This window comes from Ischnura elegans, chromosome 1, assembly GCF_921293095.1.
Source record: "Ischnura elegans chromosome 1, ioIscEleg1.1, whole genome shotgun sequence".
NCBI lineage: Eukaryota > Metazoa > Arthropoda > Insecta > Odonata > Coenagrionidae > Ischnura > Ischnura elegans.
In genome coordinates this window covers 49,753,852-49,780,640 of record NC_060246.1, presented here as the reverse complement: position 1 = coordinate 49,780,640, position 26,789 = coordinate 49,753,852, and the positions used below count along the sequence as shown (strand labels likewise).

The window sequence follows — 26,789 nt, the reverse complement described above, 5'->3', positions numbered from 1 at the left end:
ATTGATACACATAAGATTTTGCCGGGATAGATACTCTGTGGTCGGGTGATTGGAGGGGAAGGGGAGGGGGGAGGTAAGTGACGGGAAGGGTGAAGGTGGAAAGGGATAGGGGAAAACCAGAGGTAGTTACAGAGAGGAGAGTGGGTTGGCATCACAGGGATTTTTTGGGGTGTAATAGTGGAATGTCTAGGAGGGGGGAGTGGAAAGGGAAAAGGTGGTCATTAGCAATGGGTTCTTTCCTCTTTACAATTTTTAAAATTTCCAACTGTTCCCTGATGTCCAGCTGTGTTCCTTTCTTGACTCGGTGCAGCAATTCCAGGGTAAAATCTGCTTGGTGGCCTTCCTCCCGAAGATGGGTAGCGAATTGGGACATCCTGGTGTTGTTGCAGTAATCGCGCCGGTGTTCCTCTGCTTGTATGGTCAGACTCCTTCCTGTTTTTCCTATGTATTTGGAGTCACAATCACCACACCGTAATTGGTAGACCCCGCTCTTGAGGGTTGAGTCAATGGGGTCCTTGACTGAAGGTAGCATGCTACCTTGCAAGGCCACCAAGCAGATTTTACCCCGGAATTGCTGCACCGAGTCAAGAAAGGAACACAGCTGGACATCAGGGAACAGTTGGAAATTTTAAAAATTGTAAAGAGGAAAGAACCCATTGCTAATGACCACCTTTTCCCTTTCCACTCCCCCCTCCTAGACATTCCACTATTACACCCCAAAAAATCCCTGTGACGCCAACCCACTCTCCTCTCTGTAACTACCTCTGGTTTTCCCCTATCCCTTCCCACCTTCACCCTTCCCGTCACTTACCTCCCCCCTCCCCTTCCCCTCCAATCACCCGACCACAGAGTATCTATCCCGGCAAAATCTTATGTGCATCAATAGTCTTGAAAATGGTACAGTGTACCGAAACTAGTCTGCAATAAAGTGTGTGTTTTGTAGAAAAGCAAAGTAATTTTCTTCCAACCATATAATGGAATTCTACAAAGTAAAGGCCTCAACAATTCAGTGCACTGATGGAATGGCATTATGTTTGCATATATATGGAATATATGAGGACATTATACCATTTATATGCTCCTTTTATGTACATTTTATGCACGATTTATACCATCGATGGGGCTATATATATATATGCACTAGAGATGGGTCGAATAGCAGATTTCTCGAATTCGAATATCGAATTCGAATATTAAATCATTGCTCGAATATTCGAATACCTCGAATTTCGAATACCTCGAATACTAAATGATGAATGCTGGAATGTTTGACTCGGTTGCCTATGCAGCAGGCAACACAAGATTTTGGGGAGTAATTTTGATTTCCTTTAAATGATTCGAACAGGAATTTAGCTGATTAATGAATATTTTTATTTTATGGAAACAATTGGGCATATCATTAATTCAACTAACATCGCTTTACCCCCACTTCTGCTGCCAAGTGCTAGCTGACAATCTGAGGCATTTTGCAAAATACAAGCTCTATTCCACCGGATTTTCTTCAATTATTTTCAGTCCATCTTTGGGAGTTCTCACGAGATAAGAAGATGAATTGGAATTGCTATCAAATATTCTGAGAAAATATCCCTTTGTCTGGGACTGTAACAAAAAAGATTTATAGCACCACTCATTAATTGTAACTTGATATATGCTTTCGGAAAAAAATACCGCATCAACTTCCGAGAAGCTCTGCTGCTCATATCGAGTTTCGCCAGAATGCTAAGTCTCCGTCGTATTTTGACATTTATTTCTTTGCGTAAAATGCTTAAATAAACTCAGAAATACGTCGTGTTTGGTCTTATTCTTTTTGAAATTACGCGCACATTACTAATATTTCAATTCAATAAAGGTGTAACATCAATTGACGAAAGTCATTCTTAGACACCTTTTGTGCTAATAGATGACTCATGCAGCGGTTGACCTCCACAGAAATGGGGAACTTCGAAGCTGGTAGGAAAAAAAAGGTCAGTGGGGGAGAAAAGGGAGGGCCGGAAACACGTTTCTATTGTTCTCGTGTAACTTGGTATTTTTTCGAAGCTAAGGTCTTCGTAATATGATCCCTGTGCGAGCTGTGACCTTTTTTTTATTTCGAAGAAGAGGAAAGCCTCAGAGGGGGGGGGCTACTGCTGAATGGTGAGGGATACCGGATCTTGGGAAATGCGCTAATGTAAGTATCCCACGGTACTCACACAGCAGTCGACCTCCAGAAATGGGGAACTTCGAAGCAGGTAGCCAGAAAAAGGTCAGGGGGTGAGAAAAGGGGGGAGGGCGTGAAACACGTTTTTATTGTTCTCGTAACTCGATATTTTTTTCGAAGCAGGGGTCTTCGTAATGCGATCCCTGCGCGAGCTGGGACCTTCTGTTTTATTTCGGAGAAGAGGAAAGCGTCAGAGTGGGTGAGGCGAGTGCTGAATGGAGGGGGATAGCGGATCGTGGGAAATGCCCTAAGGTTGCTATCCCACGGCACTGAGGTTCTCCTGGTGGGGGAAATCTGGGATTTTCGGATTTTTTCACCCAACCATTTTCGGTTCCCCTCGTCGAACTCTTTTCACCGCTAAAATCCACGAATTTGATGTAATTCGTCAACTTGCGTAAAACGGCGCTGCGAGCACTAAATGACTACAGTTCTCTACATTTTTCCGAGTCAACTACCAACGACGTGCGTGCGACAGTGTATGACGCGAAATTCAAAGTATTCGAGGTATTCGAGACGGCACCTTTGGCATAACTATTCGAGATCTCGAATATCGAATACTTTCTAGTATTCGAGGTATTCGAGTATTCGCGGATACTATTCGCACATCTCTAATATGCACATATTATACCCATATATACCATTTATATGCACCTTTTATGTACATATTATGCACAAATTTATACCATGGATGTACATAATCGACGGAATATTATTTGCATATTATACGAATCCATTTATACAACTTTTATACGGTATAAGTTTTGAGTGTGCTGTGTGGGTTGTGATTTCTTTTAAAGGATTCAAACATGAATTTAGCTGATTAATGGAATATTTCCATTTTATGGTAACAATTTGGGCTTATAGTTGATTCAACTAACATCTCTCTCAAATATCCTAAGGGGACACGCCACCTCGCAAAAAAATTATTTCATGCCATTTCGGCATTTACAAGCTGCTACGATGGATTTCTGTCTGATGTATACATTCATATCTACCAAACGCCATTTCAGTGGTACGCCCATCTGATACTCGGCTTCATCCATTTTCTTATTTTCAACAGGTAGCTCACTTTACCCCCACTGCTACTGTCAGACAATCTGAGGTGTTTTGCAAAATACACGTGCTTCTCCAACAGATTTTCTTCTTCTTGAATAATTTTCAGTCCATCTTCAGAAGTTCTCACGAGATAAGCAGATGAATTCGAATTGCTTCCAGGGAGATACCAAATATCCTGAGAAAATATCCCATCGTCTGTGACAATAGATATTTATAGCACAACTCATAAATTGTAACTTTTTATATGTTTTCGGATAAAAATACCGCATCAACTTCGGAGCTCAGCTGCAAGGATATCGAGTTTTGCCAGAATGCTAAGTCTCCGTCGTATTTGGACATTTACATATTTCCTTGCATAAAATCCTTAAATAAAGTCATAAATACGTCGTGTTTGGTCTTATTCTTTTTTAAATTATGCGCACATTACTAATATTTCAATCCAATAAAGGAGTAATATCAATTTCCGAAAGTCATTTTTAGACAACTTTTGGGCTAATAGATGACTCATACAGCAGTTGACCTCCAGCAATGGGGGTCTTCGAAGCAGGTAAGCAGAAAAAGGTCAGTGGGGGAGAAAGAGGGAAGGGTGAAACATGATTCTATTATTCTCCTGTAACTTGATATTTTCTTTTGAAGCTTTTGATTTATGGTCTTCGTAATACGAACCCTGCGTGAGCTGGGGCCTTTTGTTTGATTTTGGAGAGGAGGAAAGCATCGCAGGAGGGGCCGAGTGCTGATGGATGGAGGGGGCAGCGGATTTTGGGAATTGAGCTACGTAGTTACTATTCCACGGCACTGAGGTTCTCCTGGTGGGGGAAACAGGGAATTTTCGGATTTTTTCACCCGATCATTTTCGGTTCCCCATGTCGAATTCTTTTCATTGCTCTAATCCATGAATTTGATATAATTCCTAAACTTGGGTAAAACGGTGCTGCATGCACTAAATGACTAAAGTTCTCTACATTTTTCCGAGTCAACTACCAATGATGTGCATGCAACAGTATATGATGCGAAATTCAAAGTATTCGAGATTTTCGAGATCGCACCTTAAGCATAATTATTCGAGATCTCGAATATCGAATGCATTCTAGTATTCGAGGTATTCGTGTATTCCCGAATACTATTTTCACATCTCTAGTGAAAAGTCCTTTGCATAAAATTCATGTGGCTAAGTTTGATGACTAAGATTTCTGCAGAGGGAAGATTGTCCAAGGAAGATAGATTTCCATTGGAAAATTTCTGGGGGATACTTAATATGCCACAAAGGTGATTACCAAATATTGCATTTATTTTCATTTTTGGAGTTTTACAAATTTGATCAATCCCAGACTTTTGGCAAAGTGCAGGTCGGAGCAGTCTTTAATTCTCCATTCTTTGAAGTTTTAAATTTCCCTCTTTTCTTCCATTTTCCCGTCTGCTTTGGTTTTTGTGTTTCTTTCGTTTTTTTTTGCATGTAGAGGGCTCTACAAGTTTTCAAAGACAGAGTCCTTTCAGAAAAGGTATTCTCTCGCTGAAGCTTATTTGTAAGGCATTCTCTCGTCAAGTGGAGGACAGAGATCAGAGTGCAGTGGTGGCAAAGCCAAGGTTTCCCTCATTTCCTTCTCTACTCCCTCTTTTCCTTTTTTTGTCTTTTCCCATTTAGTTTTCTGTCCCTCATTTGTATTTCGTCTGTAAATGTAAGACTAAGTTCTGGGCCTCCATCGTTTGCATTTTGTGCAGAAAAAATTGACCTTGTGATGTGACAGACAATGAATTACTGGTTGCATTGAAAGTATTTATTGACATAATGAATCAAACTAGATCAATTATCAATGTGTACTTATCAGCTCTGTCGCAGCTTTGAGAAATTTCGAGTGATTAGCATGAAGGGAATTTGAGCTGCTAATGTTCACGTTGCTGCTGAATGTCAAGCCGCAAGAGGCTGCTGGGGGGATAGCCGTGGATCCACTAACCCTGTCGTCTATGCACCCTCTGACAATAATGAAGATGCTGATGATTTTTGGAGGTGGCTCTGGGGATGGCAGTGGCCTCTTTGATAGTTCCTCAGAGAGCAGAGGTAGGAAGTGAAGAGCATGTGGTGGATGGTACTATTTGGACAAGCATTGCCTCTGGTGATACCACTGGAAGACAGAATTAGTAGAAATTTCTGCGTGAAACTGGTGGTCCTGGGTATGTGAAATGCTCCATTGAGAACAACTCCCCCTTGCTAGCTTGCGATTGTATGTTTGTGTATCTATGCTTAGGCTCATCAAAAAATGCACAAAACTAAGGTGTATGCAAAGAAGGCAATGTATTGGTCTACATCTTTGGAATCACTTGATACTTTTATTGCCACACTGTACGTGTTTGGGGCATATGCCACACAGGATTACAAATATGTACCTTTGGGGACAAAAATTTGGGCCCCTCTTTCTTCACTAAAACAATAGGGAGAAATAGCTTCAAGGGATCATGAAATTTTTAAGATTTGATAAAAAGGCAACCAGGCCTCAACGTAAGTGAGCTGGCAAATTTTTCCTCGCGTCTGAGATGTGGAACAAGTTCACAGATAACGGTATCACCTACTATAAGCCTACTGAGAAGATTACTATAGTTAAGCAAATGTTCCCATCCATGTGTAGATGTCCCTCAGCCCAATTCATGGGTAACAAGCCGGATAAGTATGGAGTTAAGTACTGTATGGCAGCAGATGCAAAGGAACATTATTTGCTGAATGTTTTCCAATACTTTGAAAAGGATGAGGGAATACCTACAGAGCAGAAAATTACATAAAAATGTTACCCTCCTTGAACCATTCTTGGATAAGGGTAGAAATGTCACAGTGGATAATCTTCACATTTTTATCAGGAGTTAAAGAGATTGGAAATTGAATGACAAGTATTGTTAATACTCTCAACAATATTCGAAGGGAAGTTCCTCCTCCTGTGAAAAAAAGGTAAAGATCCCATACCCACTACAGTATCTTTCAAAAGTATTTTGATTTGTAGCAGCATGCACTCAGGAATAACCTGAGTGCATACTGCTACAAATCAATCTGCTGAAATAAATGAGGCTTCTGAAAAAAAAAACTAGATACAGTTGAATTCTACAATGCAACAAAGTGTGGAGTTTACAACGTTGATCAAATGTGTTGCCAACACAGTTTCTGGACCGGTGCTTGCCAATGGCCTGTCCCTATGTTTTACAATATACTTTACTTGATAAATACTTATACCTTGAACAGCCTTGCATTTGGCTCCATATGTTCCACAGAAGTTTCATTATGAAAGTAGGTGAGAAGCAACGTGCACCTTAAGTTAAGAAAAGATCTGCCATTCAACCTTTGGGACCTCTTTCTCCATTAGGTAAGGTTTGCTAGTAATGCCAGATTGATGTATTGATTTTCAAGTATGACTATGTGTATGATGCCAGCCTAGGTGGTGGCAGGGTAGCATCCTCACTTGATAACATAGGGGTTGCTGATTTGAATTGTGCCTGGGTGACTTTACTGCACCCAGGGCATGGATGTGTGTGATTGTCCAAATTGTTTGTAATTTTCCTATATTAAATTGCTTGTAATTGGGGGTACCTGTAAGCAATACAGGAATTACTATTATTATTTAACTTTAACTTCTTTCTTCTTTATTTTGTTATCATTGAAAAATTTTATTCTCCCCTATTGAGGGTTATGTGTACTTCAATGCCTTGCAGTGTATGGCCCAGCACCTACCTCGTAGCAAGGGGGGTTATGAGGGCTTCAACCCATCCTCCCCCTCCCAAAAGGTTTTCCCTTTCAGCAACTACCCATGATACATCTACTGAGGAGACCATTGGTCTCTGGGACACCTATCCTCTAACACTCCATTTTTCCACCCCCAAAGCATATTTCTGACTAGGTGTCTGTTTATAGCAGAAGAGTTCATTATTCACCTAGTTCCAGGTTTGTCCTGGTAACCCTTATAATTTGTCTCGTAATGATAGCTAATTACTTTGTAGTGTTGGACCTCTGCAAAATTGGTTATTGAACTAATTCTACTACCGCAATCTTACACACCCTTAACTTTTTTTAATTTCTGAAATTTTAATCTCATTTGAGAAGTGCTCTGCGAATAGTAATATGTATTAATTTTTCCATGTCAATATTTTAAATTTAGTTTGGAAAATAAAATTTGGAGCACTGATGTTAAAAAGCTTGTGCATGGAGGTATTAAAACATTACATTTGTTGTACATCCATTGGAATGTGACTGTTGAATGGCCCTTGCCCAGCAATTAATACCTGAAAAAAGTATAAAGGGATGAAAAGGTATAAAATCTTTGTGACTAGCTGATGGTAGCATTTTTCTGCATGCATTTATCGCTCTTAGAAAGCATGTCATTTATTTCATTGCTTTTGTTGGTGACATTGAAAGGCATCACCAATCTGATGAAGGTTTTATCTTTTCAAGGACAATAGATGGATTTAATGAGAGTTTTGGTCTCAAACATCCTCGGGAAACTGAGTGGTCTGACTGGAATGCCCAGGATGGTTACCCCAGAACTGCACCTATTGATACGTACCCACATAGAGGGCCTGGTGCAGGAGCTTCTTCTGGTCTTCATATTTATTTCAAAGCAGATCCAGAAGATTATGATGCCAGGTGTAGGACTATAGGGGGTTTCAAGGTACTGTTCAAAAAATAGTAATTCATCAGTATTAGCTCTCTGAAATAATGAGATTTGATGTGACTTTTCAGATCCATGTGCTCACTACCTTCTTGCACTAGCAATTTGGGTTTGGAAAAAAAATATTTATACATACCGTATAAGCACGTGTAAAAGGCATACCTTTTTTTCCCAGAAATTGCAGCCGAAAATGGGGTTGTGTCTCTTACACAAACTTCCTATCTTCCCCCCGTGCCCTCTAAACGAAGTAACTAAATAAAACGAATGGGGATGAGTTGTAAGAGTGATGTAAAAAATAGAAGAGAGAAAAATATATTGCTGACACTGGGACTCGAACCCGGGACACCCACTGTAGGTTAGAAGACCAGCGCCATACACCACATAGCCACGGCCATAGTTAAGAGGGAGGGATTACTCAAGGGAAGTCCTGTTGTGCAAAATCTTTACATGTGAATATCTCTTGAACCCGGGCCTATGTGGAAGAAAGCCATGACACTGTTTCTACCTTACCTATATAGTTTCAGAAAATAACATAGGCATCCAGATCCCAAACATCACTTTGGTGATGTCTCCTTGTCAGTAGGTGACTCGCCTAGCATTTGGCCTCCAGAAACTGGAAGAATTGAACCTGGTAGACCAAAAAATGTCAGTTGGTGAGATGAAACATGTTTCCATTGTTCCTGTGTAACTTGATATTTTCATTTGAGGCAAGTGATTTATGGTGTATGGGGTCTAAGAAAGGAAAAAAATGGCAGATACATTGCCTGATGAAGGGACAAGCATGGTTCCGTGAAATCTACGATGTGGTTATTATCCTATGGCACTGAGATTCCCCTGATTGTTGCTCAATCTCTTGGGAAGGTTCATGTCGTGAAGTTGCCTGTCGTGTTTTGCCTTAAAATTTTCCACAGCTGCAATTCCACTGAAATACTCTTACGAGAGCTTTTAAACATAATTGTTTGTGAGTAGGACAAGCATCATAGAGCAACGGCGTATGCAAAGGAAATATCGGAACTCTTTCTACTCATTGATATAAAATTTCGGATTCAGATTCAATTTCTTCGACGAATTTGGATCCAGAGTATAAGGTGAAGGGCATTAACCGTGGTTTGGATCCAAGGTATCCGATCTGGCCATCCCTAGTAAGCATCTTAAGGTTAAGACTACAAGTGAATACCTACATACCGTATAAGCGTGTGTAAGAGGCGCACATGTGTAAGAGGCGCACCCCTATTTTGAGCATCGAAGCTATGAAGAAAAAAAATTTGCGGCATTTTTTTATACTATCGCGCGATGTTGCAGACGTATGCCTGGAATTTGGAAAGTTATCGAAATTCCCTCTTTTAATACTAATTGAAAGAGGACATTTTGATAACTGCGGCGGTAATAGCGGCATAAGAGGGAGTACAAAGAGTTCCAATCCTCTCTTCGCATACGCTGTTGCTCTACGATGCTTGTCCTATTCACGAACAATTTTGTTTAAATGCTCTCACAGGAGTATTGCAATAGAATTGCAGCCGTAGAAAATTTTAAGGCAAAACACGACAGGCACATAGCATGAACCTTCCCAAGAGCTTGGACAACAATCGGAGCAATCTCAGCGCCGTAGGATAATAACCACATCGTAGATTTAACGGAGCCACACTCGGCCCTCCATCAGCTATTACCTCTGCCGTTTTTTTTCCCTTTCCGAGACCCCACATGAAAATATCAAGTTACAGGGGAACAATGGAAACGTGTTTCATCCCTACCCCATCTCACCAACGGTCTCAGGTTCAATTCTCCTAGTTTCTGGAGGCCAAATACTAGGTGAGTCACATACTGAGCTCGAAGATATCTTGATATCTTTCAGCAATTGTATGACACGCACGAGGTTCTAAAAAGAATGAGATCAAACGCGACGCATATTTGACAGAATTTAAGTTTTTTAAGCTCTAATTGTTTGACACAAAGATTCATAGTTACAACAAGGCTACTTATATTCAAAATAGTCCAAACAGCCCAATTTCGGAAGAAACAAGCGTAGCATAAGCGCATTCAAAAAAGACGAGACTGACTGGAAATTTCAGGCAACGCAAACTGCATATATCACATTGCTGCGCCTTCGCCCCTTCGATTTTGAAGGCAATGACGTCACATACAAGATCGGACGTGTTCGTCCCTTGCTCCTTCGCTCGTAGCCTCGCTGCTTCGAAGACGGAGGGATCGCGCTCCTTCCCCTCGACCTCTCCTTCCGTGCTCTTCACTTATAAGTATTTCTGATTTCTTATATCCACAATTTAGTCCAGCAATGAACACACTCGTTCGAATTTTTTAAAGCGCAGGTTTTGACACCAATATAATTTTCTGTTGCAATAATCCTCATATTAGCATCTGAAGATGATTTTTGAAAAATCAGGTCCTCAGCGTGATGGAAATCACTCGGCAAGGCAGATATTGACTATTAACCAGGTATGTCCTTCAAAACTACGCGTTTCTCTACGTTTGATAAGCGATTACTAAATGCAGTATAAATGCCACGGGATACCCACTCGTGGCAGTAAATTTAGCGCGCCCTCCGGAGCGAAAAACCCTGCGCGATCTTATCATGTTCACCTCTGGGGTACTGACGTGACGGCGCTATGCTTAAAAAGCAAACAGGAGCATTTTAAAAATACGTCACTAAGGGAGAAACTCCCCTGCCTGCCACTTGTTTTTGACCTAGGGTTTCAGATGACTGACTCACGCTGAAAACCAAGGCCAATCAGTTCCCCTCGGACTTGCGACCGGTAAAGGGGAGGGGGGAAGATAGGAAGTTTGTGTAAGAGGCGCACCCTCATTTTCGGCTGCAATTTCTGGGAAAAAAAGTGCGCCTCTTACACGCGCTTATACGGTATCTCCGAGTGCCAACATATCCTGTAAATTTAGCGTAAATTTTTAGTATTGAAGGAGGAAATTTTGATAGCTGTCGAAAGTCCAGGCATACGTCTCCAACACTGAGCGATAGGATAAAAAAATGTCGTAAATTTTTTTTTTTTCTAGCTTCGATTGCCAAAATAGGGGTGCATCTCTTACACGTGCTTATACGGTATGTGGTTCTATAGTGATAGATTTCATGAAAAACTCCCCATGAATAACCTGAGGATTTGTATTGCACATTATTTTAAACTGTCAGTCATTAGTTTATATTAATAACTCCTTCTTTAATGTTAAAAATGTAATTATTTCAATGTCTGCATGGCATGAGCATTTGAATTCTTTTACAGGTGTTACTGCACAATCCATCTGAATTTCCAAGAATGAGTGAGCTTTTTTTTCGAGCTCCCCTCAATCAAGATGTGGTTGTGAGTGTTAAACCCAACATAATGGGTACCACCAATGAGCTGCAGGACTATCCCTCCTCTAGACGTCGATGCCTTTTTCAACGAGAGAGACAATTGAGGTTTTTTACTCATTACACCCAAAGAAATTGTGAGTTGGAGTGCCTGGTGAATACTACTCTTGAAGTATGCCACTGCATGCCATTCTTCATGCCAAGTAAGTTGTTTGATGTAGTAAATTGTATGAGTACTTTTTTGAAATGTTTATTTACAGATTACTTCTCTATGAAGTCGTGAATGGTTGCTTATGACTGGGGGCAAAGAGCTGATTAATGAAATCTGAAAATTTTATGTTCTTAAGCTGTTGACTGTGTTTCCCTTATATTTTATAAATTTCATTTTTCTATAAAAACAAAAGTTTTATGGCAAAAAAATTTGATGAAGAAGTGTGAAAGTGTACATACAAAGGAATATTAAATTTGATGGTGAATATTTAAAGGTGTGAATGAAAATGAAAATGAAAAAATCAAATGAGAATGAAAATCAAAGTTTTGACAACTAAATCACCGTCTTTAACTCGCTCGTCATAAATCGCTCATAATAGGGTGGTTTCCCATTGTTTCCCATTTTCCGATGTAAAACTCCTGTCTACTCGTATAGAAACTAGGTCCCTGTGATGTCACATGGAGTGGCATCGCATGGGCGCCAATCTGGCGTTTTTTAAATGCAGTTTAAATTGACCATTGCCATTCGTCTAAACTAGAAATTCTAAAATCAAATAATTTTTATATTATGAATACACTAATGATGGGTGACAAATCGCAATCAATGCCTTTCGTTTTATTTGATGAAGGAAACTAAACTATTGAACAGAAAATAGAATGGAAAATAAGCCTGAACATGATAATGTTCTACATGTGACTCCAAAAAAAATAGTGATAAAGAGAGCAGAAATAATGGGAATAAGTTCAAATACTGTTTATAAGGAGTGTTGAAAGGTATTTAGCAGTGAATGTCAATTTTAGATTCGCAGTAAATGTGATCGCCTGAATTTAAACAAGAGGAAAGACGACGATACATTGAATTGCAAAGGATGCACAAAGGATTGCAAAGAGCTTTTAAACAAAATTGTTGGACAAACATCGTAGAGCAATGGCATATGTAAAGAGAGGATAGGAACTCTGTCTACTACCTCTTATGGGTCGTTGCATTCACGAAAGCATTGATTTAAAATTTCGGATTCAGATTCAATTTCTTCGACGAATTTGGATCTGTAGTATAAGGTGAAGGGCATTATCCGTAGATGTTTGGTTGCGAGGTATGCAATCCCACCATCCCTAATAAGCATCATAAGGTTAAGACTACAAGCAAATACCTACATATCTCTGAGCTCCATACATATCGTGGAAATTTAGATGGAAAAATGCTGCGTAAATTTTTAGTATTGATTGAGGAAATTTTGATAGCTGTCAAAAGTCCAGGCATACATCTTCAACACCGCGCGATAGGAAAAAAAATGCCGCAAATTTTTTTTTCTTAAGCTTTGATTCTCAAAATAGGGGTGTGTCTCTTACACGTGTGCAGCTCTTACATACGCTTATACGGTATCATGTTACTTTACCTCACAATGAAATAGTTGTCAGAAATAATAAAGAAGAGGAATGCAAAGGAATTTGTCATCATCATCAGGAAGTAAATTCACATTTGGATTGCACATCATTGAAGTCAAAGTGCAATGTTTTGCTGTCAAGTCTATAAACTTTAAGTATGCCCAACTCAGACGAGTTCAAAGAATAATACATTATAGAAATCATCCTGTAGAAAAAACTTGTTTCCAATAAATATCACTTTTCCTTCTTGACTATGTGCAATATTTTTCATTAGAATGATATCACCAGACTTTGTTCTGTAGCATGAGTCATACTTTCTTTTTGTATTGTAAGTTATCCTATTATATTGTAACTTTTTTACTGAATTCCTGGCTTTTCTTCAAGGGGATCCCTATGTTTCTGGATTGATTTAACATCATTTTCTGGCTCACTCAAAATCTTTTTGCTATCCTCTCTTTGAAGTTCCCTGAATGCTAGCTGTTACTGTGGTTTGTAACCAGATCGGAGTGATTCTTTCAATGATTTAAATTTATTTCAAAATTAAAAGTTGAAAATTCCTCCAAGGCATCATGTTTACTGCATTCATTTCCTAAATACATTAGTGAATGGACATTATATGAGATGAAACGTTTGCCATAGGTTGATGCACGATGCTTTATAAATGCCTCCAAAAATTCTTCTGGCCTCTCAATATTTTCATTTTGCTGGATATGATAAGGGCTTGTTAGAATGAAAATGGCACAATGGAGAAGTAAAAACTGCTTGTAAATGTTCACATTTAACCCTTTCGAGACGGCGGAGTTTTCGTCATAGCATGACTGCTGTACTGAGCCCCAAGAGACTCTTCTTTCTCGTGGTACGGAGCATTTTTGGAGGACATTCGTTGAGAAGGGTCTCGCTAAACCTTTTTCGACCCCTCCCTGCTGGAACTCCACATTATCTCGAACTCCGAGAGTAGTTGTGATCCCTCATTTCCGGGTTTATGACCATACCTGCGGCATTGGTTCGCGGTCAACTTATGTATTGCTTATATGCATTAACAAATGGATAATTGTTGCTTGCACGTAAATTTCAGACTTTGAATTGAATTCCTCATTTTTTTTCTGAGCATTGTCAAATTTTAAACGAAGTTCTAAGGTCAATATTAACGCATTGAATGCAGCAACAATTTCCATGTTGATGTGTATACATAAATCAAGATATAAGTTAATATTTATCGAAGAACTTCGTTTGAAAATTGTAAACGCTGCTCAAAAAAAATATTTCAATTCTTAATTTTTTATGAGAAATGAACAAATATTTATTTTGAAAACTGACTGGATAAACAATTGTACGACCACTGTCCCTTACCACTAAGAGGGGTTATACCTGCTCCCGGATTCCGAGGGTAAATCCTTAACTCCGCAGGGTTAGGTCCCGAGTAAAGGATGACGTAAACCCGCGACCGTCCTAAAAGTGGGAGAGCTAGAAAACGTATATACACGGCTTTCATTAGTCTGGCCAGGAAAATCTCACACGTAAATATACGGCCGTCGTCTCCCAGGTAAGGAAACATCCACACGTATATATACGTGAAAAGTAGGAAAAGGTTAATGCTCTATGTTTAAAAACCAATAAGCCATCATAACAGAGAAGGCGTCTCCACTCTGTTCCCTTATACAGCTTCAACTCCTAAAGGTTTCTGGAGGGTCTATTAAATTCACATGGAAAGCATGACTTGATTGACACAATTTTGTCGGTAATATCAGAGAATGCGTTTCTATTTAGTGTCCATGGACCTGGCCACAAAATCCATGTTCATACAACCCTCTTGAAAACCGACTAAATGGAAGCCAATCTAAACTGAGAAACCATACCAGTTCCAATGGAGTTCTCCATTTACGTTTGTCATGGTACCGTTATCATGGTAAATGGAGAGCTTCATTCAAGGATAGGGTCAAGGGAATCCCAAATGCTGCCCTTTCATGAAAACTATATATGTATATGTTAGTGTGCATATTTTTCCAAAGTTTCAAGAAGCTATCACCAAAAAGCCGCTTAGGACTTTTGTCCTGCTATTGTTGATTTGGAACCACTGTGCATCATATAGAATTACTATGGAATTGTACGAATGCTAGAAATTTTTTGGATGACCTTATAAGTCAAAATGTAGTTCAGTAAGCTTTTTAACAGTTCATTTGGCCATCATTTTGCTGGGGCTACAGAAAACATTACATTGGCAAAATTCTAGAAAACTTGTCGTGATATAGATATTCTGTGGTAAAGGATTCCAGATTATTGATCCTCTGCTGTATCTGTATTTTACTTGTCTTAATGATGTGATGATGATGATTTTTGAAGCACGTAGTCTCATACATAAATTAACCTCTCATACATACATTAACCTAATGTCTACAGAATGAAGTTAAAAAATGCATCGAGGCAACTGTGAAATGCGTAGAAACGGAATTATTACTGTTGAAAACATTCCTCAATAAAATTCCGAGTTGTTATGTTTTTATGTAAGACATCATCCATGTATTGCTTGTCATTTTAAATTTACTTCCCATTGTTATAGGTGTTTTCTGAAAAGTGTTTGCTGACCAATGGAAAAAGCACAATTTATAGATGAATATTTATTTTGTTGCATGCTTCACCTTTTAGTGAATTGAAATATGTATATATTTTTTATAGAGAGAGCGGTTAAAATCATTGGAGACTAAATCCTCAAAAAATGGAAGGTCCTAATTAAGTTTTTTTCTGCATTTAGTGTTTTAAATTTTGTCCCCCCCTCCCAAAAATCCTGAAATCAGGATTCTAATGTACCTATTTGATTTTTAACCTCTTTTCCTTGCTTGCATAGCCAACAATCCTCTATGTGTACTCATCTTCCACTGATTTTAGTGGTGATTTTTCTGCACCTGTCTATTGTACTGTGTATCAAGTCTTTATAATTCTCCTCTGAATGAGGGATAGTATGCTGCATGCTGTGGCATGTGCTGGCAAGTTCACAACCAATTAGTTTGTGACAAAAAATTGCATTTTTTTAATATATATATTTGGTAAATCATGTTTCCTCATTGTAACTTTTATTACAAGTGTAAAAAATTGTATGTTTTAGGGGAGCTTATATTAGAAAATCATGTGGATTAAATTTGTTGGTATGCATTCCTGTTACTAAAATTTTAGTAATGAAGCACTGCATCATTGGATTCCTCCTCATTGGCATGATGCAATTTTTTTTATATTAGGTACTTGTTATGAATCATGTATGTTTCCAGAGTTTTTTCGTGATTTAAGAGGAAATTATTTAAATTTTAGGTAACAATATTTCTCTTTGTGGAATTGGGAGTATTGGCTGCATACATAATGTTACAGGTAGGAAATATTTGGTGCATTGAGTTACATTAGGTACTTATTATTTCAAGTCTTCACACTATAAAAGCTCAGTTGATCTGATTTCCAGAGCAACTGCAACACTCTGAAATACTCAATGCTATGAAAATGGATGCTGGCTCTGGAAGTGGAGGGTGTAATTGCTTGCCAGCCTGTACAGAATTAAACTATGATGCTGAAACTTCAATGGGAGAATTTGATTTTGAAAAAATTATGGCAGCATTTAACATAACTGAGAATGAAAGTGACTATTTTGGGTGAGTAATTGAAGATATAGGTACATAACAGGGAAAAACAATTTCTGAAGCACTTAATCTCTAATTCACCAGGAAGAAGATTGGGAAGTTATCAATTTTTTTCAAAGAGTGGCAGTTCATTACCAGCCGAAGAGGTGAACTGTATGGGCAAACAGATTTCCTAGGTAAGGAAAATTACCTTGTTGGTTTATAGAATCTCTAATTCAGCTTTGGACTGAATTGATACCTCCTGAATTTTTGAAATTTACCTTATTTTGTGTCCTTGTGAGGAGAAATGTAATTAGTTTAATTGAAGTGAATCTATAATTCCACTTTAACTGAACGAATTATTGACGAATCTCAGAATTTGGTAAAAATTTCCATAAAAGTGTATACATATTCTAAAGGCCATTTAGTGAAAAAAATGCAACCTGCAAAGTCTGAATCGCAAAACACCCTTAAAGTTTTCCCAGTCTTTCGATAAACAAGTTTCAACACTATCGTTTTGAGCAAATACTTAAACACACTCTTCACAGCTCTCCAATCAGACACAGTAGGATTTACACATTTTTGACTTAGTTTACCTATGGCACATGCAACATCTGGGCGGCTTTGTGGCAACATACATTATATGACCAATAGCTTGCTCATACAATTTTTTATCAAAAGGTTCATCGCAATCAATATCAAAACTAGCTTCACACTCCTTAGCTAAAGGTGTTGACACTCCAGTCTCATTTATAATATCAAATAACTCTAACATTTGACTCACTTGGGCAGATTGGTCGAACACAACTGTCTCACTGTCAGGCATAGTTAGATGAACAGAAAGAAATTAGGTGTCAGAGCCCAACATTTTGACATCCAACTTTTCTTTAATCCCGCTCTTAAAACCTTCAATCATAGGCTTTTTCCCAACAATCAAAAAATCGTCAACGTACACAGCCACAATGAGATCCTTAGTTTCATTTACATATACACATGAATCACTCAAGCAAGGTTTCAAGTCCATACCCTTCAAAATATTGTTTGTGTTTAAACCACATTCTCCCTGCTTGCTTCAGCCCATACAGACTTTTCTTTAGTTTGCACACATATTGGTTCTTATTCTTTCCCTCAATTTCGAAAAATTCAGGTTGCTCCGTATATATGTCCTCATCTAAGGCACTGTTCAGGTAAGCGCTCACCACACCAATGTGTTCATAACACCATTCATTCTCAGCACACAGATAAAGTAAAATCCTCAATGTTCTGCATTTTACAATTGGACTGAAGGTCTCAGTGAAGTCCACTCCATGTCTTTGCCAGAACCCCTTGCTACAGGTCTAGCCTTAGGTCTGTTTTAATCCCTTTTAATGCTTAGAACCCACTTACAATCAATCACATTTGTATTTAACGTTCTCTTGACAATGTCCCACTCATCCTTTTTGTAAAGGTTTTCTAATTCAGCCTCCATTGCTAATCTCCATTTTTTAGATTCATTTCCCCTTAAAGCATCATTTACAGAAATGGACACACAGATTTTGAGCCTTACAAGTCATTGCAATGTTCCCACGACAAGAATGAGTCTTTTTTTTTTCGAAGTCTAGAAGATCTCCTGGGGGCAAGTGCATTTTCAACTCCCAAATTAACCCCATCGACAAGTACCCCCTCCTGATTTTCATTTTCATTCATCAAGTTCTCCAAGAAAAAATCACCATCTCCTCCCTCATACTCACCATCACTCTGGACTTCAGGCTCATCTGGGTCAAAGGTCCCCTCATCATCCACATGCCATATCCAATCATTGCATCTATTTGGAATGTGAGTGATTTCACACACCTCTTTACACGGGAACACTCTCTCCTCAAAACGTACATGACATGATATGATGACACTCCTACTTTTTGGCAAATAGATTCTGTACCCTTTCACTTCTCTATCATATCCCACAAAAATACCTTCATCTGCCCTACTGTCAAACTTATTTCCAGTTGGACTCACCAGATACCAGACCTTACAACCAAACACCCGCAATCTAGAAAGCTCCCCTTGGATGTCAGCCTTCTCTCCTTTCCATAATTCCAAGGGAATTTTGTTCTCAATCGCAGATGATGGACACAAATTTCTGATATGACATGCTGAACTTATGGCTTCAGCCCACAAGAAAACAGGAAGCCCTGATTGAATAAGTAAACACCTTGCCATTTCCACTAGTGTTCTGTTGGCACGTTCTGACACACCATTTTGCTTGGGGTTTCTAGGCACACTTTTCTGATGTACAATACCCTCAGCCTTCAAATAATTTTCAAATTCAACACTTGTATATTCCCCACCATTATCCGATTGAAAGGCACTTATTTTCACCTGATGCTGAGCCTCAACCTCTCTGTGGTATTCTGTAAAGCATTTAAAGACTTCACTCTTTTTCTTAATTATCCTGACATTTGTGAACCGAGAGAAATCATCAATGAAGGTCGCAAAATAATGACCTCCCCCCAACGATTGACACTGTGCCCTACCACTTACGTCACTGTGGACAATTTCTAAAGGGCATTCACAATTGTGATGAGCAACTTTCGGAAATGGCAACTTAGTCATTTTACCCTTCACACAGACTTCACATAACTCGTCGTCCCTTTTGAAATCCTCTTTCTTGAGATCAAGACCTGGGATTCTGTTCTTAGCATCTTCACGGAGATGTCCTAATCTCTCGTGCCACAACATACTCTTGAAAGCTTTGGCCTGAAATACTTCAATTTCTGTATCACCATTACACTCATCATTGACAGAAACATTTGCAACGTAGTTCTCATCTGGCTCAGTCTCTAAATAGTACACATCATTTTCCACTAAGGCATTGAACAAAACATCACCGTCATCATGCTCTCCAATCACTTCATTCAATGTAAACACGGTCTGAACACCTTTCTTCGCCAGCTGCCTGACAGACACAAGATTTACATCCAATTCAGGTACCCACAGTGCATTTGATAATGACAAAGTCCAGCTCCCACAAGAGTTTGTTAACTTAATGACGATTGTTCCCTTCCCCTTCACGGTCAGACGTCTCTTTCCAATCCTTACTTCTCCGGCGGCAGGTTGGAAATCAATGAAGCGGTGACGGTCTGGCATCATTTGGTTTGATGCACATGAATATAGGTAACTAACCTTTTGTCTTTGGGAGCAAGTCAAAGCAAACGCAGAGATGAGTCCTTTGAACTTCGGCTTGTCCCCTCCTCTCTCGTGTCTCCCGTGACTCCTCGCTTTTTCCTTCCCTTTCCTCCGACTTCTTGTCTCCCCTTGGCGCACCACACTGATAGGAAATGTGGCCCCACTTTCCACATCTGTAACATTTTTGATCACCTGTGCTCCTCTGCTTTACACTATCTTTGTTGTTGGCTAGTCTCGTCCTGTTGAACGTCCTGGCGGCCAACGCACTGCCATGTGCAGACGACTCGGCAGCATTAACTCTTCTCTCCTCAAGCAGAAGGTCTGATTTCACCGCCCTTGAAGTCAGTCTCTCATCGATCTTCGTAATTCTTACATAAGTCGAATAATGTGGATCTTTCACAAGTCCCGCCTCTATAAAAGAAGCCACAATGTGATCTTGGAACACGATACTGTTTTTTGTGAATTTTCAACAGAGCTCCTGTATCTTCCCAGTGTATGCAGAGATGTCCATTGACTTGGTCTTCTCAATGCTGCCCAGCTCTCGGAGACACATAGCTATATCCATGGATGTAGCTCTACCATGAATTTCTTCTAACGTGTTCCAACACTCCATGGCTGACCGTAAATGACTGATATCCGTAAGGTACTCCGGGCGCACATGTCGGAAAATGTATGCGCGAGCCTTGTTGTCTTTACGCACATTTTCCGGTTTCTTCAAATCATCAACACTCAGTCTAGGGCTGATTGCGTCCCAGCAATTTAGAAAGATCAGCGACGCCTCCGACATGGTCCTCCAGTACATATTCATAATTCTCCTTGCTCTGGATTGGATTCATGTGCCTATCAGAATCCATCAACTCATCCTGATCCGCCATGGTCTCGCCTTTTCTTATATCCAATTTATCGAATAACTAACGTCTACAACCGCACAGCACGATCCCTGGGCCCATAACCTGTTGCTAAGGAGTTATGGCAGTGGTAATAAGATTCACACAGCATTAGTTCAATGAAATATATTAGAATATAAATGGATACAACTCAATGGTACAAGAGGTGCGAACACACACAGAGACCACCAGCATGCACTGGAAGTGCACGCACACACAATCGACAATCATCACAATCTAGAGTATCGAAAAATTGATACTAAACCCTAGCAGACAGACATGAAGGGAAACTATTGAGCATACACTTTAACAATCGTCACAAGTCAAGTCAGCTGGAATTTCTTCGACACTATCAACATGAAATCCTGCCCTTCTGTAGCAAATGTTTATGGCAGAGTCCTTAAACTGTTTCCAGGCCCATGATATGTAGTGCAAGGCATTCAGTACACTCAATTTCATTGTCTTTATGTCCTTACCACAGTCTTGCAGAGATATCAATTTCTGTACAATCATTCTTCGGTAATTTTCCGAATGGGAATTTTCAAATGTAGAACACCTGACGTCGGGTATAGCTGTCGCAGATTTTTTAATGCAAACGACCAGACGTCGGCTCTAGCCGATGCAAGAGAAGGGAAGTGACCGCTGAGGTAGCAATTGCCTGATGCATTCAGGTCCTGCCTGACCTTAGACCCAGCTTAGCAAGTCCTCGTGGCCACTCCTCAGCAATTAAGCCCGACCCTTCCACTCATTTACGATCATCCTCACCACAGGAATCCGTTGCAAAGTGGTTATATTGTCGATAGTTTTTGTTGCATATTACAATTTTTAATACTTTGAAATGACTTTATTGTTTTTTATATGCATAAGCAATTTTTAAATGAAATTTTAGCATTAAAAATAACAGACTTCTGGACTTAGTCTTATTATCTTTTATTTACTTACCTACATTGTTGTTATTAACGCTAGAAATTCATTTGAAATTCCGCAATGCTTAAATAAATGATAGTGATTCTTTTAGAAGAGTAAGTTATTGAAAAACAAGTACAACGTTTAGTTGAAAAAAACACTGGTAACACAATAAGTTGACCGTGGATTCATGCTATGATAGAGTGAGCGGGTGTAGTCCTGTGGCCGGGTAAGGGCTGGGTTCCAAATCTGAGGGACAAAAATACCAGGGTAACTCCACCCCAAAAAAGAGCTCTGTTTTTAGAGGTTTAAAATATTCTCATGCTACTCGTGGCGCGGAAAATGTTTTCCAATTGTAGGTACCAGCAGGAAAGGGGTAAAGTAAGAGCTTTTGAAAACACGTCATTAAGAGAAATTTTGGTTAATAACAAGAAAATTTAACTTGATGTATAGATAATGTCCGATAGAATCCAGGTCAGGAAATCAAATGGCAAAAAGATAATGAATTAATTTAATTTAAAAAACTTAATGGTAAACTATCCTGATAGGAACAAAATCTATTATTTTGGTAGCAAAGCTGGTGACTGAAAAAGCTCATCAAAGATATTACTAAAAAAATACTGACCATTAAAAGACTTAAAAATGAAATAAGGCTGGAAAATGAAGCAAGAGTTATGAGGAAGCATATTTAATTGACCTAAGGAGATGTAGAGCAATGAAATGCTGGGACATTTTAACAATTAAAGGAGAGAAACCTAGACGACTTTGAATTGAACTATACAGACAAAAAATTCTTGAATATCAATTTATTGAAATTATCTTTGACTTATATAACAATAAACTGTTCATAAATAAATAATATAAAGGCAACTGGGTGGGAAAACTACATTCATAATTTTTTTTTTACTACCGACTAATTTGAGCATGCTTTGACTGGATTGAGGATACTCAAAATTGAAAATTTGTAGCTTGGGGGGAAGTTGCTTCTCTCACTGGATTGAGTAGGAAGTCTCCATGCATTTCTGCATAACTTAGCCAGCCTGAACCACTCACTCAGTGAATGGTTAATTGCTGGCATGCCTATTGATATGCATATCAACTGGAGGACTACAAGCTGCAATCACCTTACTTTGCATTGCAAATGAAATAAACTAGAGATGTGCGAATAGTATCCGCGAATACTCGAATACCTCGAATACTAGAAAGTATTCGATATTCGAGATTTCGAATAGTTATGCGAAAAGTACCGCCTCGAATACCTCGAATACTTTGAATTTCGCGTCATACACTGTCGCACGCACGTCGTTGGTAGTGACTCGGAAAAATGTAGAGAACTGTAGTCATTTAGTGCTCGCAGCGCCGTTTTACGCAAGTTGACGAATTGCATCAAATTCGTGGATTTTAGCGGTGAAAAGTGTTCGACGAGGGGAACCGAAAATAGTCGGGTGAAAAAATCCGAAAATCCCCGATTCCCCCCACCAGGAGAAACTCAGTGCCGTGGGATAGCAACCTTAGGCCATTTCCCACGATCCTCTATCCCCCTCCATTCAGCACTCGCCTCAACCACTCTGACGCTTTCCTCTTCTCCAAAATCAAACAAAAGGTCCCAGCTCGCGCAGGGATCGCATTAGGAAGACCCCTGCTTCGAAAAAAATATCGAGTTACGAGAACAATAAAAACGTGTTTCACACCCTCCCCCCTTTTCTCACCCACTGACCTTTTTCTGGCTACCTGCTTCGAAGTTCCCCATTTCTGGAGGTCAACTGCTGTGTGAGTACCGTGGGATACTTACATTAGCGCATTTCCCAAGATCCGGTATCCCTCTCCATTCAGCACTGGCCCCCCCTCTGAGGCTTTCCTCTTCTTCAAAATAAAAAAAAAGGTCACAGCTCGCGCAGGGATCATATTACGAAGAGCTTAGCTTCGAAAAAATACGCGAGAACAATAGAAACGTGTTTCGGGCCCTCCCTTTCCTCCCCCACTGACCTTTTTTTTCCTACCAGCTTCGAAGTTCCCCATTTCTGTGGAGGTCAACCGCTGCATGAGTCATCTATTAGCACAAAAGGTGTCTAAGAATGACTTTCGTCAATTGATGTTACACCTTTATTGAATTGAAATATTAGTAATGTGCGCGTAATTTCAAAAAGAATAAGACCAAACACGACGTATTTCTGAGTTTATTTAAGCATTTTACGCAAAGAAATAAATGTCAAAACACGACGGAGACTTAGCATTCTGGCGAAACTCGATATGAGCAGCAGAGCTTCTCGGAAGTTGATGCCGTATTTTTTTTCAGAAAACATATATCAAGTTACAATTTATGAGTGGTGCTATAAATCTTTATTGTTACAGTCACAGACAAAAGGATATTTTCTCAGAATATTTGGTTTCTCCCTGATAGCAATTCCAATTCATCTTCTTATCTCGTGAGAACTCCCAAAGATGGACTGAAAATAATTGAAGAAAATCCGGTGGAAAAGAGCTTGTATTTTGCAAAATGCCTCAGATTGTCAGCTAGCACTTGGCAGCAGGAGTGGGGGTAAAGCGATGTTAGTTGAATTAATTATATGCCCAATTGTTTCCATAAAATTAAATTATTCATTAATCAGCTAAATTCCTGTTCGAATCATTTTAAGGAAATCAAAATTACTCCCCAAAATCTTGTGTTGCCTGCTGCATAGGCAACCGAGTCAAACATTCCAGCATTCATCATTTAGTATTCGAGGTATTCGAAATTCGAGGTATTCGAATATTCGAGCTATGATTTAATATTCGAATTCGATATTCGAATTCGAGAAATCTGCTATTCGACCCATCTCTAAAATAAACATATCCTATTTGAAAATTGCAAGTAGTAACTTTAAGGGGCATTAACTCTCCTACTTAAGCCAACATCACAAATTTTGCAGCCATCAAAGGCTATATAATGCTATGCTCTAAAAATATTAAAAATGAAATATGGACCACACTTCCTTCATCTTTTATTCCATTCCTCTCCAAGGGGGTTGATGTTTCACACTTCGCTCTTTTACTAATCCATAAATGGTTGTCAGTTAGCATTTCAGGTTCTTTTCATTATCATTTCAGTTCAGTTCTTTTCATTTCAGGTATCTTTCTAAATCTGGCTTGTATAAGGCATCTTCCTGACTTTCTTCAAAGACTTCCTCTTTTTATAATTTCCAATGCCAAACTAAATATTTGTCAGAAACACAATGCGCTGTCGCATGAATATTAGTTATAGCATATAAAGTTGTGGAAAAAAATGAAGTCTTATGCCATACATTTCTTAGAAACCGATGACATTTTGGCTATCATTGTGTCACTTTTGCAATTATGTTTTAAGGTTTTGAAAAATTGATATTTACAATAATAACTCTAGAAGCAAATGCACCAAGAATATGTTCAGGGAAAGTGTTTTAAATTGAAATGAGGGAAAATTCCAATGCCATTATTTTTCCGAGTATTGCTTGGACTGAATGCTTTAAATTGTTTAATGAAATTCTATGATGAACATTACTTACCATGATTTTTTTAAGTGATCATTTTAATTCAGCAAACTGCTTAAAATTAATAATAACAGCTGGCCGAAATTCTCCATGACCTGATAAACAATATCCATCCCGAATGGCTATTGATAATTCATTCAAAATCCTTGTTTAATCCATTGGAAAATATCTTGCTTTTCATTGAAAAAGATAAATTGACATAAGGTGATGTACAAACTTGTTGTTTTCCTCACTGCTCTAAAATATCTTGCACTTTCTTCAGAGAAAAAGTAGATAGCATTTTTCTTGAAAGTAATACTAATAAAAATTTTAGTCTGAAAAATATTATCGAACAATTTATTTCCTCTCATTTTTCTAATACATATAATTGCACATTAACTGAGCAAGTGACTGATATTTCACTCGTTAACTTTAAAAAGTGGTTGAAACTTTGTTGCTCAAAACAGTGAACATGGGCATGGAGAACACAAACATTTGGCTCTGGTAAATATTATTTACACTGGTTTATATGTTTGAGTATTTTTCACCAGACATTGTAGGGCTATCAAAAAATATTGGAGTTACTTTCTTCACAATGTGCTGAAAATGGTGCTTGTATCAATTATCCTCACTCAGTTTTCCAGTGGCTTAAGGAGTATATATATGTATGCTTTTTGGCTTGGAACCCAACCTCAGATATCATTAACCAGGACACAAATGCATGGATAAATTTTTCCATATACATTTTAAAATATCAATGGGGTATTCAACTTCTCATGCTTTTTCTGTATCTATAGAATGGATATGTTTTCATATTTATAATCACTTGTGTATATTTTTACTTTCAGCAAACTGCGGTGGACTTCTGGGCCTCTTTATGGGATTCAGCTTTTTGAGTCTTGTAGAAATTATTTACTTTTTTACATTACGCTTATTTAATAACATTAAAGGAGCTACACAAGATAAAGATAAACGGATAAGTAACTACGGAGATAATAAACAGCAATGAAGTGAGAGTCCGGCTGTTTTCAGATTAGCCTGCTTTTTGCAGCTCGCTGCCCATGGCATGGTGCAGTGGATGGCACAGTCCGCCCTTTGTGCTCAATGGCACAGTTTGAATATTTTCCAGTCTTGCTTAGAACCATTCAACATCTTAAATGGCAAATATCATTTGGACGATTCAGATTTAAATGGGCACTGTGAGAACCACGAAGACCATGAACAGGGTGCAGACATGGATGGCTCAGTTGAATGCATTGCCTGGCACTCATAAAAGTCTATAGTTATTTTGAGTCACTCCTCATTTGCTATTCCATGATGCATGGTGAACATTTGGATGGTCTGAAATTGGCTTAAGTAGCTAGCATAATGAATTCTTTTAATGATAATCTGTAAATTATTTCTATCTATTATAAAGAAAAGAGGTTAGGATCGGTCTGTTGTAGATTATTTTGACTCCATATACTCCATGCAGAGGAATAGAAACAAGAATCCATCTCAAGTAATTACCATTTTGATGGATGGCTTAAAATGTTTAAATTTTGGCATCATACTCGATTGTTTTCCAGTTTTTTTTTTCAAATAACCCAGGAGAGCATCCTAGCAGTCTGCCATAAAGGACCTGTATTTTTCCTGTACAGCAGTACATATATAATTGTCACATTAGTCACAATTTGAAGAAAACATTAATGTACCATGTTACAACTTTAACAAAAAGAGCATCGTTTATCATTATGAGTGGTTATTTTTGGTCTGTTCCAAAGAATAAAGCTGTTTATATATATTTTTAAGCTTTATATTGAATGCTTGTGATCTTTAGCACTAATAAATTATGTTAATGAAGAGTGGTAGACATTTCTAAATGCCTGTTATGGGAAAATGGAATATTTAATAGTCTAAGAGTAGACATATTACATGAGTGATATACCTATGTGTCGGTCAG

The 26,789-nt window shown here is 38.7% G+C and overlaps 1 protein-coding gene across 1 annotated transcript in view; it reads left to right on the top strand.

The window, feature by feature from the left end:
• LOC124159783 (pickpocket protein 28-like) overlaps positions 1-26,548 on the top strand; it is a 58,923-nt gene extending 32,375 nt beyond the window's left edge. The window contains exons 6-11 of the mRNA XM_046535702.1: positions 7,680-7,896; positions 11,142-11,412; positions 16,106-16,162; positions 16,251-16,437; positions 16,510-16,601; positions 25,696-26,548. Of these exons, the coding sequence (XP_046391658.1) occupies positions 7,680-7,896; positions 11,142-11,412; positions 16,106-16,162; positions 16,251-16,437; positions 16,510-16,601; positions 25,696-25,856 (985 nt within the window). The 3' untranslated portion in view covers positions 25,857-26,548. The remainder of the gene's footprint in view (positions 1-7,679; positions 7,897-11,141; positions 11,413-16,105; positions 16,163-16,250; positions 16,438-16,509; positions 16,602-25,695) is intronic.
• The last annotated feature ends 241 nt before the right edge of the window (positions 26,549-26,789 follow it).